The following is an 18,990-nucleotide window of genomic DNA, read 5'->3' on the forward strand; positions in this document are numbered from 1 at the left end:
TTTCTTTCTTTCTTTCTTTCTTTCCTTTTATTTTTTTGAGGGTTTTTTTTTTTAAAGTTTTTGGGATTTTTTGTTTTGTTTTGTTTTTGTTTAAGACAAGGTTTCTCTGTGTAGCCTTGGCTGTCCTGGAACTTGCTCTGTAGCTCAGGTGGACCTCAAACTCACAGAGATCTCCTGCCTTTGCCATCTGACTGCTGGGATTAAAGGCAGGCCCTGGCACTGTCTGGCTGTGTTGGTTACTTTTCTGTTGCTGTGATAAGTAGCCAAGACAGCTTTGAGAAGGCTTGGGTTAGGCTTTTGTTCCACGGGCTTAGAGGCCATGATGACTGAGCAGGGGCCTAGCAGCAGGAACAGCTGAGCGCTCACATCTAGAAACCTCAGAGCCCTTCTCCCAGCAACAGGCTTCCTCCTGAGCTCCACCTCTTAATCCTCAACAACAGCCATTTACTGAGGAACAAATCCCATGGCAGACACATCACTCAACCCTTCACAGAATGTATCTGGTAAGTAGAGACATTTTCACAAGTCCATGTCTATTACGGTCCCCTTTCTCTTCTAGTGCCACCTCTGGCAGTACATGGAAGTGTCTCCAGTGCACACATGCATTCAATGTACCTATGTACACTTAAGACACATATATACTAGCACACATAAACACATATGCATGGACTCATAAGTCACCTAGAGTCTCTTGACCACTCCAGTCTATCAAAGGCATTCCTTAACCTTTACTGTCAAAATTGCTAAGTCCGTGGTGTCAGGGACCCATAAGAACCTAGGGACCTTTTAGAAAATGGACTTTGTGTGCACGTGTGGTGCTCTGTATGTATACACAGGAGTGTTCAGTTGCACATACACATATATGTATGTGTGTATCAAGGACAGAGCTCAAGGTCAAGTGTCTTTCCCAGCCATTCTTTACCTTATTTTTTGAGACAGGGTCTCTCACTGATCCCAGAGCACATGGTTTCTGGGCGACTGGGCAGCCAGCAAGCCCCACGGATCCCCCTGTCTCTACCTCCTCCACCCTGCAGGTACCAGCTGCCACACTTGGACTTTACAGGAGAGCCTGGGGTCCTTGTGCTTTCCCAGTTAGGCATCTCTTCCACATCTCTTTTCCCTACTGTAGTTTTTGAGACAAGGTCTCTCTAAGTCCTGTGTAGCACAGATCACTTCAAACTTGCTATCCTGCCATAGCCTTCAAAATGCTGGAAAGACAGTGTTTGCCACTACATTCAGCAAAGAGCAGGACTTCCTGGTGACTGACTTTAGACCACAGGTGTCTGTGTAGAGACATGGATCAAGAAGGCTAGCTAGAATGCTGAGAGCAGGCGAAATAATCTTCCCCAGGGAAGAACAAACCAGTTAGCCACTCAGTACCAAATGGTCATCTCTGAAAACATAATACAAGTGACATACAGACCGAACAAGTTCTATGTAAGAATACATACACATATTCACAAAAAAAGTGGTCATGACTTTGAATGAGAGCAAGGAGAGGTTTATGGAAGAATTTGGAGAGAGAGAGAGAGAGAGAGAGAGAGAGAGAGAGAGAGAGAAAAGAGGAGGAAATGATGTATTATAATTTCACGGCTGGAAAGGTGGCTCAGTGGTTAAGAGCACTGGCTGCTCTTCCAGAGGCTTTGGGTTCGATTCCCAAAATACATGGTGGCTCACAACCACCTGTAAGGAGATCCGATGCCCTCTTCTGGTGTGTCTGAAGACAAACAGCAACAGTGTGCTCATATACATAAAATAAATAAATCTTTAAGTATATATACATATAGATTATAATCTCAAAATTTAGAAATAGTAAAAAAGAAGGCTTGCTAGGTTAGCCAGGTGCCTATATGTAGCCATGTGCACTCACATGTATATTATATGTTATGTACAAAGTCAAAAAGGAAAAATGGCCACCATTTTTGAAGGATGAAGGAAAGGGGCTGGAGATGCGGTTCATGTCTAACATGCTGAAGGCCTGGGTTCCATCCCCTGACCCTCATAAACTGGGGTGTTGGCATAGGCTTTGTAATCTTAGTACTCAGGAAGTGAAGATAGAGAGACCACAAGTTCAAAGTCATCCTCATATATATATTAGTTTGAGTTTGGGCTACATGAGACCCTGTCTTAAATAAAAGAAAAACCAGTTGTGGGCCGGGCAGTGGTGGCTCATGCCTTTAGTCCCAGCACTTGGGAGGCAGAGGCAGGCGGATTTCTGAGTTCGAGGCCAGCCTGGTCTACAGAGTGAGTTCCAGGGCAGCCAGGACTACACAGAGAAACCCTGTCTGGAAAAAAAAAAAAAAAAAAGAGGAAAATCTAGTCGTGTGCTGTACTGGAGGCAGCGGCATGGAATTCTCTCTGAGTTTGAGACAATTCTGGTCAAATGAATAAATAAATAAATAAATAAATAAATAAGCCCAGAGACAAAGGTAAAAAGACACAGGAAGAGATGGAGAGACATACTCCTCTGGTCCCTCAGTCTTCCCATCTCCTCATCTCTGTGATTGCATTTAGACTGAATGCAGTAGACTCTGGCTCAGGAGTCTGAGGATGGACATCGCTGGTTGAGAGGAGACCCCTCCCTCACCTGCGTAAAAATATAAATAAATAAAAAAGACCAAGAAACGAGGGTCCCATGTCATCAGAAGGTCCCATTCCATCCGTTGCCCTGTGGAGTCCTCGTCTCCATCTCTTTCCTCTTTTCTCTGTGTCCATAGTCTTTGCAATTGGACCCTCGCCTCCTCCCAACCTCGGAATGAAGAAGCGGCTGTACCTTTAAAGCAGCGGCCCCCAGCCGGGTTATTGTCTCGCTTCATAACCAATCGGCCGCGCCGTTGGGGGCAGGGGATCCAGTGTTCTGATTGGCCGCCGCTGCGCCCCGCCCCGCCCGGGATCCCGGGAGCTGTCCTGCCGCCTCGGTGCTGATCCCGCCGCCGCCCACGGGCCGCGAGCAGCGTAGAGAGGGCACTATGAGCGGGGGCGTCTACGGCGGAGGTGAGCCGGCCTGGGGCACTGGGCTCTCGGCCTGGTCTACAGCCCTGCATCCCGAACCCGCGCGTCCCAAGCCCTGAGCATCCCTGGGCCTGTCACCTCCGTACTGCATCAGGTCCAGTCTGAGGTTTGGGTCTCCCACTACTTCTGCTTTCCATTCTCTTGGGGTTCCCAAGTGTGCACTGCCTCCCGGCCCCTGGACCTTTCTTTTCCCTGCCAGGCCGCTAGGCAAGAGGGAACTGTGGTGGCTTTGACCCTCTACTTCCAGAACGCCCTGAAGTCCAGGTGGATCTCCCACCCACTCCCCGCTGAAGTTCAAACTGTGGCTATAACCCCAGAATCCTCTCCAAGCTATTTAGGGAGACAGTTTGGGAGAGGTCTCCTCACAAGCCTGTCTCCTTGCACAGATGAGGTGGGGGCGCTCGTCTTTGACATTGGCTCTTTCTCAGTCCGAGCTGGGTACGCTGGGGAGGACTGCCCCAAGGTGAGCCTTCCAGTCCCCTCCCCAAATCCCAGGGGCTCGGACACCCTCTGCCAGGCGGGTCGGCCTATGAACAAATGTGCACAGGTCAATCCAAGTAGCTCACCTGAGTGGAGACAGGGGAAGAACCCCGGGGGTGGCTGAGGGCCTTGAGTGCAATTGAACCAGGGACTAGCAGGGATGATCCAGCTGGGCAGGGTAGTGCTTTCCTTTAATCCCATCACTCTGGACGCAGAGACATGCAGATCTCTGTAAGTTCAAGTCCAGCCTGGTCTACAGCGACAGTTCCAGGCCAGCCAGAGGTTCACAGTGAGAGCCTGTCTCCAAAAAAGAAGGGAATAATCTAGCTCCCTGCTCATGCTCCTTGTAACCAGGCTGACTTCCCCACCACTGTGGGGCTGCTGGCCGCAGAAGAGGGGGGCGGGCTGGAGCTGGAGGGGGAGAAAGAGAAGAAAGGGAAGATTTTCCACATCGACACCAATGCCCTGCACGTGCCTCGGGATGGAGCGGAGGTCATGTCGCCCCTCAAGAATGGCATGAGTAAGGGACCCTCACCCACTACTTTCTGAAACAGACTGGGAGCCCCACGCCCAGTGTGTGGCTGCCGATCTCCATACCCACAGAACCTTGCTTGCTGCTGCCCAAGTCCCAAGGGTCTCACTGTTCCCTACAACTGCTGGGATTTCAGACCAGTTCCCCTAGAATTCTGGAACTTAAGGGGGGGTGGTGCTTATAAGCAGAAGTTGGACTCACCTACCTTCAGACTTGGCCTCCCTCCTTCCTTTACTTCCTGTCTCTGATCCTTGCCTTCCTTCCCACCTTCCCATCTATCTCTCCACGCTGGTCCTCTGTCCCTAGTTGAGGACTGGGAGTGCTTCCGAGCCATCCTGGATCATACCTACAGCAAACATGTCAAGTCCGAGCCAAACCTGCACCCAGTACTCATGTCGGAGGCTCCGGTGAGTGCCTCATCCAGACCCACGTCCAGCCCTGAGTCCCTGGAGACACATCCTTTCTGCCATCACCTTTAATGTGGAGTCGCCACTATCTGTCACTTCCCTTCCCTTTCCAGATTCGTCCTGCTCACACTGTCATCTTCTGTCACCTCCCTTCCTCCCTGGCTTATCCTCCATCCCGCCTTCTCTCTTCCAGCTCCATCCACTCCATTGCCCTGCGTTGTTCACACACACATTTTTTGGTCCATGTTATACATATATACGCATATTACCAATGTAGCTAAGTTGGGAGAGCTCTTGCCTGGTGTGCAAAAGGTTCTGGGTTCAAGCCTCGCTACTGAAGGGGGGAGGGGAAGTTACAGTTGTAATCCTAGAGCTCAGGAGGTAGAAGCAGAAGGATCAGCAATTTAAATCAATATTCAACTACATAGTGAGTTCCAGGACAGTTGTGACTACATCGAGAGACCACATCTCTGAAGAAAGCTGACTCTTCCTCTCTCAGCAGCCACCAGTTAACAATAGGTCCTCTGCTAGGGGTAGGATTTAAATGGATCATTTCATGCTAGGATTTCAGTTTGGATATATATATATATATGTTTTGTTTGCCCGTTTTGTTGTTTGTTTGCTTATTTATTTGTGTGTGCACACACACATATGGCAAGGGACAAATTGCAGGTTCTCTCCTTTCCCCTGTGCGTTCTGAGATTAAACTCAGGTGGTCTGGCTTGGTGGCAAGTGTCTCCACCTACTGAGTTCTCTTGCCAGCTCCATTTGTCTGTTTCTGAGACAAGATCTCCCTGTGTAGCTCATGCTGGCCTCAGACTTGAGATCCTCCTGAGGGCTGTGCTGACTGGTGAACACCACCAGATCTCACCCCATCCATATCTCTAAACATCACATGTGTGCAATGCCCATGGAGACCACGAGAGGACATCAGAGCCCATGGAACTAGAGCTAGAGGCCACCCACTGTGGGTGCTGGGAACTGAACTCAGGTCTCGCCAAGACCAGAGTGCTCTTAAACACTGAGCCTTCTCTCCAGCCCCTTTCTGTGTTTGTTTGTTTTGCTTTGTTGTTTGTTTGTTTGTTTGTTTTTGAGACAGTGTTTCTTTGTGTAGCCATGGCTGTCCTGAGATTAGCTTTGCAGACCAGGCTGGCCTTGAATTTACAGACAGACATTTGTCTGTCTCTGCCTCCTGAGTGCTTGGATCAAAGGCACGTGCCACCATTGCCTAGCTCTCTGCATTTGAAAAAATGACATATTATTTTTGGTGTGTGTGTGTGTGTGTGTGTGTGTGTGTGTGTGTGTATGTGTGTGTTTAGGGGTGAGGAGAGGAGGAGAGGTGAGTGTGCCACAGTATCAAGGTGGAGGTTAAGGACAGCTTTCAAGAGTCCTTACTCTCCTTCCAGCATATAGGCTCCGAGCACTGGACTCAGGTTGTCAGGCTGAACCTTCTTGTTGGCTCTTGTGTTCGTTTATTTTATGCAGTATGCAGGAGTTTATACTATGAAAGATAAATATTTAGCTCTTTTTCACCCCACCAGGTAATGTTGTGTTTCTCATTTTCCCACCTTTAAGTACATCTATATTTTTTACAAAGAAAGGAAGAAAGAAAGAAAGAAAGAAAGAAAGAAAGAAAGAAAGAAAGAAAGAAAGAAAGAAAGAAAGAGGGAGGGAGGGAGGGAGGGAGGAAAAGAGTTCTGAGTTTATACTCTTTTATATTTTGCAGGCTAATAAGAGCTGAGTCAGGCAGTAAAGTGTGGTTACTTTTTCATGCTATACAACTTTTGCCTTCCCCAGATTTCGTTTTTACCTCATTTTCTATTTAGCAATGTAACCCTAAGTTGCCCGTCAGATATGGTTGTGTTTGCTCAATTCCATGATACATTTTACTAATTTCATCTTATTGAAGAAATCTCTTTTGGAGTCCACTGACACATTCCACTTTGGTTTAAGGAAATAGCTGTTATACTAGCATCTTCCTTCAGGACCACTTAGAAAAGTCTCTTTGTTTTTCTTCTGAGAAACATGTTTCACTTACTTGATTCACTTTTTTTCTTTCTTAAAAAAAGATGTATTTGTTTATTTATTTACTGACTTATTTATTATGTATACAGTGTTCTGCCTACAGGTATCCCTGCAGGCCAGAAAGGGCATCAGATCTCATTAAAAATTGTTGTGAGCCACCATGTGGTTGCTGGGAATTGAACTCGGGACCTCTGGAAAAGCAGCCAGTGCCCTTAACCTTTGAGCCATCTCTCCAGCCAGTCCTTGAACTCCTTTTCTTGAGTCACTCTTTTGTTTTCGTGACGCAGAGCCTTCAGTAATCATCTTTGATCACAGGAAGTATTTCTTCTGAGACGCTGAATTGATAATTGATCTAGGTATCATACTCTAGGTTGCAAAACATTTTTCTTCAGATCTTGTAAGCATTTCCTTCCTTTGCCCTTGAATATCTATTGATGTTCAATATTAATCAATGCTGATATTGAGAAGTCTAGAACCATCTTACTGGTTTCTTTTTCCATGGAGGGTATTTAGACTTTTCACTCAATTCTAAGTGGTTTAAAACCTCTCCATGATTTGCACATGAGATGTTGGCACATTTCATTAATTATTCTGGAAATCTTTGCCTTTCAATTAAGTGAAAGAAAATTGTATCATTTTCTTACCTATGTGTATCTGTGTTTCTTGTTCCTGTCTGTGAGTGTTTTTCTTATTTCTGCATGTGTGTGTCTGTGTTCTTATTTCTGTGTGTCTGTTTCTTATTTCTGTGTGTGTGTTTCTTGGTTCCGCATGTGTCTGTGTTTCTTACTTCTGTGTGTTGGTGTCTGAGGGTCAAGTGGACATCAGAGGACAGCTTGCAGAGCTTGGTCCTCCTCTTCTCCCATGTAGGATCTGGGAATCAAACTAGCATCAAGTGTGGTCACAAGAACCCATTGGCCCACCGAATAAAAACAAATTAAATTAGGCTTTTACTACTTATATTTCTCCATTTCCTCTGTTCCCACTTCAGGGAAATCTCATTACTCATATTGTGTGCCCCCGGAGCTGGTCCTCGAATTTTCGTACGTTTTCCCTTCTGCTTTCCATTGTTACTTGTTCCCCTAACTTCCAAGATATTGCCTTAACTTCATAGTCCAGCCATCTTACTGAGCTCATCATATCACCTCCTGAGTTGTTTGTTTTTTTCGAGGCACTGTTTCTCAGTGTAGCCAACCCTAGCTGTACTGGAACTCACTCTGTACATCAGGCTCGAATTTAAAGATCCACCTGCCTCTGCTTCCTGAGTGCTGGGATTAAAGGCATGCATCACAACTGCCTGGCTTGCTCCTGAATTCTTAATCTCCACAAGATCTTCTAGTCTCCAGGAATGTTCTTTTTATTATTTTCCTCCTCCTCCTCTTCTTCCTCCTCCTCCTCCTCCTTTTATTCACTGGTTTTATTTTCGAGACAGGGTTTCTCTGTGTAGTCCTGGCTGTCCTGGAACTCGCTCTGTAGACCAGGCTAGGCTCAAACTCACCAATATCCACCTGCCTCTGCCTCCCACGTGCTGGGATTAAAGGGGTGTCTCACCATTTCCTGGTTCTCCATTCTTTTTAAATGCCTGGAGCCTAAAAACATGGGGAGGTTATTTTTATTTTCCTGGGGGATGCTGGGGGACAGAAATTAGAGCTGCAAGATTCTAGGCAGAAGCTCTATCACTGAGACACATCCCCACAAGTGTTCTCTTTCTGAGCATTCTGCTCTTGTTTCATGGGTCCAATATCACACTCCTTTACTAAAGATATCCACTAGTTTGTTGTTAGCAATCTTCCTTCTCCCACACTGTTTCTCCTGCCATGTCTTGGGAGCATCCATCTTATTTTAGAGACTTTTAGAAGACTTCTGCAAGTAGGTTGCCTGCTTCCACTGAAAAGGATTGATGAGAAGCCCCATGGAAGGGATGTGGGGCTTGCTGACTGTGTTCTCTGCTATCGGGTTATTTGAGGTCTTGAGAGAAATGTGCTTTGGCATCTTTTTTATTTGAAAAAAATTTAATTAAGTTGAAATTTTTTAGTTTTTTAAAACTATTTTATGTGTACGAGTACTTTGCTTGCAGGTATGTATGTGTACCACATGCATGCCTGGTGCCTTCAGAGGTCCGAAGAGGGTTTCAGATGCCCTGAGAATGGAGTTACAGATGGTTTCGAGCTTCCATGAGAGCGTTAGGAATCAAACCCAGATCCTCTGCAAGCACAACGGGTGCTTCTATGTGCTGAGCCAACTCCCCAGCCTTGAACTACAATTTAAGTGAATTAATTAATCGATTGTTTCAACATTTTAAATATTTGTTTTATTTTTGTTAGTTTTATTTTGTAAGATTGATCTATATCATTTTAAAATTATGTGTATGCAAGTGTGTCTCTGTGCAAGTTCCCACTCAGGCCAGAAGATGTCACATCCCCTGGAGCGGGAGTTATATAGCTGGTTCACGTGGGTGCTGAGAACCAAACTTGGGTCATGTGCAAGAGCAGGAAGTTCTCTATTTTTTTTAAAATATGGCTTCACATATTTCTACCATGGAGATTTTTCTGATTGCTCCTCCTCCTCCCCCTTTTTGGGAGCCCAGTGAAGACATGGGGCAGGGAGGCTTAAAAACCCACAGTGCCACTCAGTTCTCAGAATCATGTGCTGTTTCCACCTGTGGCATGGGTGCTGCCAGTTCAGGGACCCTCAGATCCTCTCTTTGAAAGATCAAGTTGGGGAGCTTGAGTGGAGCACAGCCCCAGGACACGGAGTCTGATAAACAGTTAAGGGAGCTATGACTTAAAGTGTTTACTGTGTGTTCTGGAACTCATCACAGAACCCGGTTTAGGCTCAAAGTCACTATCCTCCTGCCTCAGTTTCCTCTGTGCTGGGATGACACTGCCTTGCTGCTCTCTGTTCCTCTACAGACATCTACTCAGGCTGTTTCATAAAGAAGCAATCACCATACAACAGGACATGTTGTGTCAGTGTTCTCGTAGTCATTGGAGACAGAAGCAGAGACACTGGGATGCCAAGCATGCTCTCTGCCACGGAGCTGTCTGATGTCTTGTACCTGCACTCATTCACTTAGCATATTTTTTATGTTATCTATGTCGTAATACTTACTCAGAACCTCGCTTTCTGTTATGGCTCAGTGATATTCCCCTTCAAAGACATACCACAGTTTCTGTATCCAGCCATCCATTCATGTATCCACCCACCAGCTGTCATGAAAGGTGTTGTTATGGACCGTTATGGACCGAGATTTCCTCTAGTACTTGTTTTCATTTTTTAAAAAAGAGATTATTTATCTTATGTGTATGAGCATTTAGCATGCATGTATGTGTGTGCACCATGTGTGTGTTAGGTGTCTGTGGATGTCAGTTGAGAACATAGGATACCTACAGATTGTGACCTGCCATGCGTGTGCTGAAAACCCAACCTGAGTCCTCTGCAAGGGCAGCAGGTGCTCTTAACATCGACCATCTCTCCAGTCCCTTGTTCTTCTTTTGGGTGCATAACCAGGACTAGAGCCACGGAGTCCTCTAGAACGTCTCTATTATATATTTTGGGAAGCCAACAACTCCGTTCTGCAGTGGCTGAACCCTTTTACAGTCCTACCAGAGATGCGAGGGTCCCAGTGTTTCATCAGCATGTTGCTTTGTTTTTTGTTTGTTTGTTTGTTTTTTTTTTTTTTTTTTTAGAGACATAGTTTCTCTGTATAGCCCTGGCTGTCCTGGAACTCACTTTGTAGACCAGGCTGGCCTCCAACTCAGAAATCCGCCTGCCTCTGCCTCCTGAGTGCTAGAATTAAAGGCATGTGCCCTCATTCCTGGCTTGTTGCTTTGTTGTTTTTTTTTTTTTTATATGAGGGACATTTATCTGTTTACTGTGTATCTGTATGGACACAGATACCATGGAACACATGCAGAAGTCAGAGGATAACTTGCAGGAGTTGGTTCTCTCCATCCACCACAGGGTTCCTGGGAACTGAACTCAGGCCACCAGGCTTGGCAGCAGGCACTTTTACCAGCTGAGCTATCTGCACCAGCCCCGCCTTCCTGGTTTTTAATGATCAACATTGTCTATGTAGGTGTGAAGTCGGACTTCATTATGCTTTTAATTTGCATTTCTCCAGTGACTAATGATGCTAGATTTGCATTTCCCCACTGTGCTTGCTGGCTTTTGTAGGTTTCTGTCTTTTAAAAATGTCTCTGTTTTTGCTGGAATCCTGAGAGGGGGAAAAATAGATATTTGTATTCAGTCTCTCGTTGTTACCCAGAAAGCATCTTCCCGGGCATTCCAGCATCTGAGATAACTAGGAAGAATGAGGATGAAGGATGAGCTGGCAACTCAGGAGAGACTGAGGTGGATAGTGAACAGGCATGGAAGGATCCAGCTCTGCCAAGGCTGGATCTGTGTGGCACCAGGGCTGTAGCTCAGTTGGTCGAGCACTTGCCTGGCATGCAAGAGGTTGTGGCTTCCACTTCTGGCATGCTGCTAATCAAAATTTTCGGGAGATGTAGGCAAATGGATCAGAAGTTCAAGAACACCCTCAACTAAGTATCAAGTTCAAGGCTACCTAGGCTACAAGGGATCTTTTCTAAAAAACAAACAAACAAAAACCAAAAAACCAGGGGCCAGGGAGGTGGCTCAGTCCGGTAAAGTGTTTGCCTGCAAGCATGATGACTTGAGCCTTGAGCGCTGGGGACAAGTGATTCCCTGGGGCTTGCGGCCTCGAAAAGTTGATGAGCTCCAAGTTCAAAGAGAGACGAGAGTGGCCTCCCTCAGACAGACAGATTGACAGACTACTCTCTCCCTCTGTCTCTGTCTCTGTCTCTCTCTCTCTCTCTCTGTCTCTCTCTCTCTCTCTCTCTCTCNCACACACACACACACACACACACACACAGACAGACAGAGAGAGAGACAGAGACAGAGACAGAGAGAGACAGAGAGAGACAGAGATAGAGACAGAGACACACACTAAATAACCCAAGAAATAAATGGGAGAATGATATTCTTCATCAGACAAGATGGTGTGTGCCTGTTACCCCAACACTTGAAAGACTATGGCAGGAAGATCAACAATTTGAGACAAGTTTGGGATGCTCTGGTGTCAAAATAAAGCACAAAACATAATAGGGCTGAGGCACAGGCCAATGGTAGAGTGCTTGTCTTGAATGCACCAGGCCTCAGGTTTTATCCCCAGTGTGAGAAAATAAAATCAAATAAAGTTTCTTATAGTTCTGACATTATACAGGTGTATGTGAACCAAGGACCCTGACTGTTTCTAGTCTAAGTTATGTGTATATATGTATGTGCATGCATGTGTGTGCATATGCTTGTGTACATGTATGTAAAATGTATGTGAATGTGTGTATGGGGATGTTTTATGTCTGTGAAACCGTGTATCTGCATACATACATACATGTGAAGTGTGTGTATATAAGAATGTCTATGTATTTGTTTCTAAGAGTGTATTTGTTCTGAGTATGGACAAACGTGTGTGCACACACACACACACACACACATGTACTAACTGACATGTTGGCTGGGCCTCCATTTGGACTCTTCTCTTGTGCTCTTCTCACAGTGGAACACTCGGGCCAAGCGGGAGAAGCTGACAGAGCTGATGTTCGAGCAGTACAACATTCCTGCCTTCTTCTTATGCAAGACGGCCGTGCTCACAGCGTATCCTACATCTCTGGCAGTTCTGCTGGGTGGAGGGCTGGGGTGGGGTGTGTGCTGAGCTGGGTGGGGCTGGGCCTGATTCCCTGGAGATCAGTATCAGGTAGGAAGAATCCTCTTAGCACTTCACTAGTGCAGAAGGCCCCATAGGCTGGAGGCTTGGGCTAGGGGCGGAGGTTGCAGATCTGTGGCCCTTCCCTATTTTACTTAGTTTATGGGTCAGTCTCAGCAGGCAGAGTTGTGCCGAGTAAGCATCTGGGACTGGCTGGGTCTGGACCAAAGAGGAAGGGACATGTGACAAGTTTCTTGTGATACACTGAAGTCTGTGCTAGGTATTACAGGGATCCCAATTCAACGAGTCCACAAGACACAGGACCACATGACCCTGGAACCCCAGCACTCAAAGGGATTAAGGAAATGAAGTACACATTCAAGGCCTGGGCTTAAATTGAACACACACACACACACACACATACACACACACACACACACACACACACACACACACACATATATATATACACACATATATATACATATATATGTGCGTGTGCGTGTATGTATGTATATATATATATATACACACACACACATTCCTATATATATACATACATATATACGCATACATATATACATACAATGAATTATATATAATAAATATTGTAGATAGCAAATATTATATATAATGAACATTACATATATTAAAAGTTAGGGGACTGAAGCAAAAGCCCAGCAGTTAAGAGTGCTTGTTGCTCTTGTATAGGTTCAGTTTGATTCCCAGAACCCACCCAGGACAGCTCAGCAATGAAAGCAACTGCCACACAAAGACGAGGACCAGAGTGTGGATCCATAGGCATCCACATACCTGCCCAGTGGGCATGACCACCTACTTGCACATGCAGGCTCAGGAGGCCAGTAAGACCAACTGTATTAGAGAGCTCTGCATTTAATTGAGAGCACTTTCTTGAATGAATAGGTTGAAAGAGTGATCAGGAATGAGTCTTGATATCAACCTTGGGCCTCTGTGCCCTCTCTCTCTCTCTCTCTCTCTCTCTCTCTCATATACACACACCCACACATATACAAACTTTCTCTCTTACACACACACACACACACACACACACTCTCATACACAAACCCTCACACATACACAAACATACACACAGAGACAAGCCCATACATATGCAAAAAGGAAAAAAAAAACTCCAAAGGTTCTATTTGACTGGGATGACTCTTACCCTGAAAGAACTGAGAAGGACTAAGGCCTGACCCAGGTCCCAGCTCCCTCACTGGCTGCTGCTGTTTCTTTGACTGACCCATCCCACAACAGCTTTGCAAATGGACGCTCCACAGGCCTGGTGCTGGACAGTGGGGCCACCCACACTACAGCCATCCCAGTCCATGATGGCTATGTCCTACAGCAAGGTAGGGCCATATCAGGGGTCTGGGGTGCCTTGGGGAGCCCTGGTTCTGAGACTGCTTCTTCTTCCAGGCATCGTCAAGTCCCCCCTGGCAGGGGACTTCATCTCCATGCAGTGTCGGGAGCTCTTCCAGGAAATGGCTATTGATATCATTCCTCCTTACATGATTGCAGCCAAGGTAGGCCCTGTGCTGTGCTCAGATATGCCATCCATAGTCCTGGTATTTGCTTTATACCCATCAGTCCCCAAGTCCAGGAGATAATGCAGCAAATCTCCCAAAGGCTCATGGATCCAGGTCCTCATTATCCAGGCATGGGAACAGGCTTCATGTCATGACTGAGACCAGATGTGTGAGGACCAGTTGTGGAGAGGCACATTTGTAATCCTAGCACTTGAGAGGTGGGGGCAGGAGGTTCGGGAGTTCAAGGTCAGCCTTGGGAACAGTGAGCTGGAGGCCAGCCTGAGCTACACAAGCCATTCTGTCTCAAAACAAAACAAAAAGCAAACAACAAAACCCCCAAGGACTAGGGATGTGTTTCAGTTAGCAAGCTCTTGGCATGCAAGGAGCCTTGAGTTGGATCCCCAGCACCACATAAACCTTGGCTGTGTGAAGACCTGGATGACATAAATCCCATCTCAAACCAAACCAAACCAAACCAAACCAAACCAAACCAAACCAAACCAAACCAAACCAAAACAAAACAAAACAAAACAAAACAAAAAAACGAACATGAAGAGCCATGAAACCCAGAATATCATATGAAAGCTTCCCAGATATGCGAGAGAGAGAGAGAGAGAGAGAGAGAGAGAGAGAGAGAGAGAGAGAGAGAGAGAAGCTAAATTGAACTAGCAACCCTCCAGCCTTTACTTCGCTTTGCTGGAAAACACCACACCGGGTTTCATTGGGTGGGGATGGAACCCAGGGCTTCCTGAATGCTAGGCAAGTACTCTACCACTTCTGGCTCAGGCCCTTCTGACCACATTTGCAGTGTAGGTTTCACGTATGGGACAGCCTGTCACTGTCTTCACTTCCCTGTCAGGGAAGGCTAACAAGCCACTCTATCTCCTGGGAGTCAGAGCATAATCTCAGGGCTGGTCAGCTGCAGAGCTGTCTGAGCTCTAGGGAGGTGGGTGTGTGCCAATGGGCAGGGCAAGCACCAACTGGGAAGGACTCTCAAAGGCTGTGTCCTCACAGGAGCCTGTACGGGAGGGAGCCCCCCCAAACTGGAAGAAGAAGGAGAAGCTACCCCAAGTCTCCAAGTCTTGGCATAACTACATGTGTAACGTGAGGCTGTAGCTGAAAACAGTTCCCCTGCTCTCTTCCCACCCTGTCAGCCCCTGGCACCTTGCTATAACCAGGGGAGGGGAGGGGATGGTTGTGGATGGGTTGGGGTTGGGGGTTGGGGGTGGGGCTCTCGATAGAGAAAGAGGGCAGCCAGACCTCACCCCTTCCCGCTTCTCAGGAGGTGATCCAAGACTTCCAGGCCTCCGTACTGCAGGTGTCTGATTCCCCTTACGATGAACAGTGAGTTGGGCTGAGCACTGCATGGTGGGAAGGAGGGTAGGATTGATTGTCGCTGGGAATGCTATGGCTCCTGTAATGTCAGTACTCAGGAAGGCTGAGGCAGAAAGATCGAGAGTCTCAGGTCAGTCTGGCCTACATAGCAGAACCCTCTCTCAAAAAGTGTGTGTGTGTGTGTGTGTGTGTGTGTGTGTGTGTGTGTGTGAAGGCACTGGGAATATAGCTCAGTTTGCCTGTATGTATAAAGCTCTGGGTTCAGTCTCACTTAGGGATCACGGTTGTACAAGCCTGAAAGCCAGTGCTTAGGAGTTGGAGACAAGGAATCCAGGAGTTCAAGGCCAGCTTCTGCTACTTATTGAGTTGGAGGCATGCTTGGGCTACATGAGAACCCCATTTCAAAACACAAAGATGGGCACAGAACTGGGGTTCATGGGAACCTCTAGAGCACCCCACCTGGCACCACATCACACAGAGTCTTGCTCCTTTCTTGGGCAGGGTAGCTGCACAAATGCCCACTGTGCATTATGAAATGCCCAATGGCTACAACACAGACTACGGTGCTGAGCGACTTCGAATCCCTGAGGGCCTGTTTGATCCCTCTAATGTCAAGGTTTGGCTGGATGCTGGGGACTAGTTGGGGTTGGGGTTAGGGTTGGCTAAAGTCTTGGATCCAGAGGTGTAGTGAAGGCGTCTGGAAAAGATGATAGGAGTCTAGGGGAGAGGGAGGGAGAGGCCCCAAGTCCATATCACCTCTGTCCACAGGGCCTGTCCGGGAATACCATGCTAGGAGTGGGTCACGTGGTCACCACCAGCATCGGCATGTGTGACATTGACATTCGCCCGGTAAGGCCAGATCCTAAGGCTTGGCAGAGGGACCTAGGGCTAAGATGGAGAAAAAAAAAAGGGGGGTTCTGTCTGCAGGCTGACTCTTCTCCCTGCTCTCAGGGTCTCTATGGCAGTGTCATTGTCACTGGCGGCAACACTCTGCTTCAGGGGTTCACAGACAGACTTAATCGGGAGCTTTCTCAGAAGACCCCACCGGTAAGAGCTCCAACACACACACACACACACACACACACACACACAGGGCACCCAGATTCCAATCCTAGCTTAGCTCTCTGAATCCCAAATGCCTCCTGATTCCCCTAAACAGAAATGCTCGTGTCTCTGTGGCTTCCTCCTGTCTACCAAGCCTTCTTCCTCCCCAGAATCTAGATGTCCACTCCCCAGCCCCTTTTTTCTTCCCCAGAGTATGCGTCTTAAGCTCATCGCCAGCAACAGCACCATGGAACGCAAGTTCAGCCCCTGGATTGGAGGCTCCATCTTGGCCTCACTGGTGAGAGAGAAGATGCATGGCATTGGGTATTAGAAGAAGACCCCGACAGTGGCCGGGTTTTATTCAACAACTACCTAGGCATGCCTGCAATCCCAGTACTAGAGAGGCTGAGGCGTGAGGATCTCAAGTTCAAGGCTAGCCTGGCCTACACAGCGAGATCCTGTGGCCAGAGAACAAACAGAGCTGTCATTCCTTAGGCACCTTCTACCTTGTTTCTTGAGACAGGGTCTCTCACTGTTCTGGAAGTCACAGGGTCACCTAGGCTGGCTATCCGGTAAAGTCCAATCCTCCTGTCTCAGCATCCCTCCCTCGGGGATTAAGGATGGCTCTTTTACAAGGGTTCTGGAGACTGAACTAAGATCCTAGCCTTGTTAAGCAAGCACTTTACTTACCTAACCCCAAGCTCTTTAAAACAAAATGTTTTTGGAGCAAGTGCAGCCAATGAATGCTCTCCAAAGACTGAGGACTTCTTCAGGAGAAAGGCTGGTGAGGGTATGGTTATGGTAAGGCAGCCATAGTCATCGAGGAGTAGAGGGGACACCCTGGGATTTGGGATAGAATGGTGGTCCAATGGTAAGGGGTGCGACATGAGTCTTCCCGCGATCAAGGGGACTGTGCAGAGGAGGCTAAGGCAGAGCCTGCGAGCCCCAGGGATGTGTTTATCTCTCTGGAGCTGGGGATCCAAGTGTATACTATCACGCCCAGATTTTTGATGTGGGTTCGGGGGATGGGATTCATGTTCTCAGCTACACAGAATTCATGGCCAACCTGTGTTTCATGAGAGCCTGTTAAAAGAAAGAGGGGGAGCTGTGGGAAGGGAACAGAAGGAGAAGGGAGGAAGAAAAAAGAAGGGAAGAGGGAGGAAGAGGAGGGGAATGGGAGGGGAGAGAAGGGGAAAGGGAGGGGAGGGGAAGAGGAGGAAGGGGAGGGGAGGAGAGAAAACCAGAAGAGATGAGGTTTGGGCAAAGCCTGCTGGGAGCTGATGATGTCAGTTATGGGATCATAGTGAGTTTATGGTCATGGGTATTCAGGAGGAAGTGACCAAGACACAGCTGGGTATCTGAGTCGGGAACAAGAGACTGGAGAGTGGCAGGGACAAATGAGGTCACCCAGGAAGGCTGCTCTGTGAGCCAGAGACACCAACCTTCACATGGGGGCTGAGCAGCTATCCATGAAAAGAGACAGTTGGAAGGTTCAGGACAGGACTCTTCAAAAGCAGCAGGGGAGAGTAGCAGTGAGGTGCCTGGTGGTGTCAGAAAGGTGATGGTGGCGCTGGCTGGGGTGGGAGGTGTATGTCCAGCTACTCTGGATGTGGAGGACGGAAGATCACAAGGTCAAGGTCAGCCTGGGCCGTTGGTTGAGACCCTTTGTCAAAATAAAAGGCAAATAAATACAAGGGCTGAAAAGATGGCTCAGTAGGCAAAGCACTTGCTGCACTAGGCATGAGGACCCAAGTTCAGATCCGCAGAACCCAATTTGTAAGGAGAACATTTGTCTGTAATCCCAGGCCTCTTCTTACAAAATGGGAGGAGAGAGGAGAAGCCCCAGAAGCTCAAGGCCAGCTAGCCTCTCTACAGAGTGACAAACCTATATGGTTTGGTAAACCCTGCCCTTTGTACTCCGTATGTACATGTTAGCTTAATCATCACACACAAACACAGGCACAAATACACACACACATGCACAAAACATTTTTAATCCCAAGTAAGGGGCTGGGGGCAGGCTCAGTGGTAGAGCCCCTGCCTAGAACCCCCAGGGAGGGGCTGGGGGCGTGGCTCAATGGTAGAGCCCCTGCCTAGAACCCCCAGGGAGGGGCTGGGGGCGTGGCTCAGTGGTAGAGCCCCTGCCTAGAATCCCCCAGGGAGGGGCTGGGGGCGTGGCTCAGTGGTAGAGCCCCTGCCTAGAACCCCCAGGGAGGGGGCTGGGGGCGTGGCTCAGTGGTAGAGCAGCCTAAAATCTCCCGGGAGGAGGATACAGGTGAGAAATGCATGAAGGCAAGTAGAAAGCAGGGGTGTGGTGGTGTAGAGAGGTGTGGGGTGACGCCTGACAGCTGATGTTACCCTTTTCTCAGGGCACATTCCAGCAGATGTGGATCTCCAAACAGGAATACGAGGAGGGAGGGAAGCAGTGCGTGGAGCGGAAGTGCCCCTGAAGTTGCCCCCCCCCAAATACCCACCCACCCCACCCACAGAGAAACGCCAGAGGGGCGTTCTACCAGCCAGAAATCCAAAAGCGCTGAACCCTCCATTTCCCATTGCCCTCTTCTCTCTTACCTACATCTTCTTAGACTGTGATGTTCCTGAGTTGAAAGAAGAAAAAAAAAAGAACTTTTATGAAAATCAAGTGTTTGACTTCTTTGGGGCAGAATGGGGGCGTGGGGATCTGGTGAGATGCCAGAGAGAGACACACCTACATTCGTCCTACTCTGGGGCACGAATTTCTTAGGTATTAGTGGGATAGGGACTCTGGAAGGACCAGGAAGAGTCTGTACTGAGCTGGTTGTTGGTTCAGGGCTGCTCCGGAAAAGGACGTGCGGGGGCGGAGCCTTCTGGGGCGGGGCCTGGGGGCGTGCTCTGGTGGGTGTG

At 47.8% G+C, this 18,990-nt stretch overlaps 1 protein-coding gene and 1 long non-coding RNA gene across 4 annotated transcripts; one reads left to right on the forward strand and one right to left on the reverse strand.

Annotated features, from left to right (window-relative positions):
- Positions 1–2,866: 2,866 nt before the first annotated feature.
- Actl6b (actin like 6B) lies at positions 2,867–18,739 on the forward strand. 2 transcript variants are annotated; one of them, XM_021163139.1, is made up of 14 exons: positions 2,867–2,994; positions 3,399–3,475; positions 3,847–4,012; positions 4,331–4,431; positions 12,032–12,129; positions 13,457–13,551; positions 13,619–13,725; positions 14,743–14,832; positions 15,011–15,072; positions 15,565–15,679; positions 15,832–15,912; positions 16,015–16,110; positions 16,319–16,405; positions 18,477–18,739. In XM_021163139.1, the coding sequence occupies exons 1-14, from the start codon at positions 2,970–2,972 to the stop codon at positions 18,555–18,557; spliced, it is 1,281 nt and encodes a 426-aa protein (XP_021018798.1). In that variant the 5' UTR covers positions 2,867–2,969; the 3' UTR covers positions 18,558–18,739. The 2 variants fall into 2 exon arrangements, with proteins under 2 accessions (XP_021018798.1, XP_029332878.1); XM_029477018.1 differs by lacking the exon at positions 2,867–2,994 and adding an exon at positions 3,005–3,118 and having other exon boundaries at positions 3,399–4,012; positions 18,477–18,692.
- On the reverse strand, positions 15,121–18,912 carry LOC110294722. Of its 2 annotated transcripts, none has more exons than XR_002377969.1 (3): positions 18,819–18,912; positions 18,679–18,704; positions 15,121–15,166 (listed from the first exon to the last, which is right to left on the reverse strand). It is a non-coding gene; the product is annotated as an uncharacterized LOC110294722 (long non-coding RNA). The 2 variants fall into 2 exon arrangements; XR_003836663.1 differs by having other exon boundaries at positions 18,815–18,912.
- Positions 18,913–18,990: the final 78 nt, after the last annotated feature.

Source organism: Mus caroli, chromosome 5 (genome assembly GCF_900094665.2).
Source record: "Mus caroli chromosome 5, CAROLI_EIJ_v1.1, whole genome shotgun sequence".
NCBI lineage: Eukaryota > Metazoa > Chordata > Mammalia > Rodentia > Muridae > Mus > Mus caroli.

What these genes read in the sequence shown, in the direction of transcription:
- Actl6b (XM_021163139.1), top strand. Translation starts at nt 2,970, where the DNA reads ATGAGCGGGGGCGTCTACGGCGGAG. An exon ending in CGGGGGCGTCTACGGCGGAG is followed by an intron (nt 2,995 to 3,398) that starts GTGAGCCGGCCT and finishes CTCCTTGCACAG; the next exon opens with ATGAGGTGGGGGCGCTCGTC. An exon ending in TACTCATGTCGGAGGCTCCG is followed by an intron (nt 4,432 to 12,031) that starts GTGAGTGCCTCA and finishes CTCTTCTCACAG; the next exon opens with TGGAACACTCGGGCCAAGCG.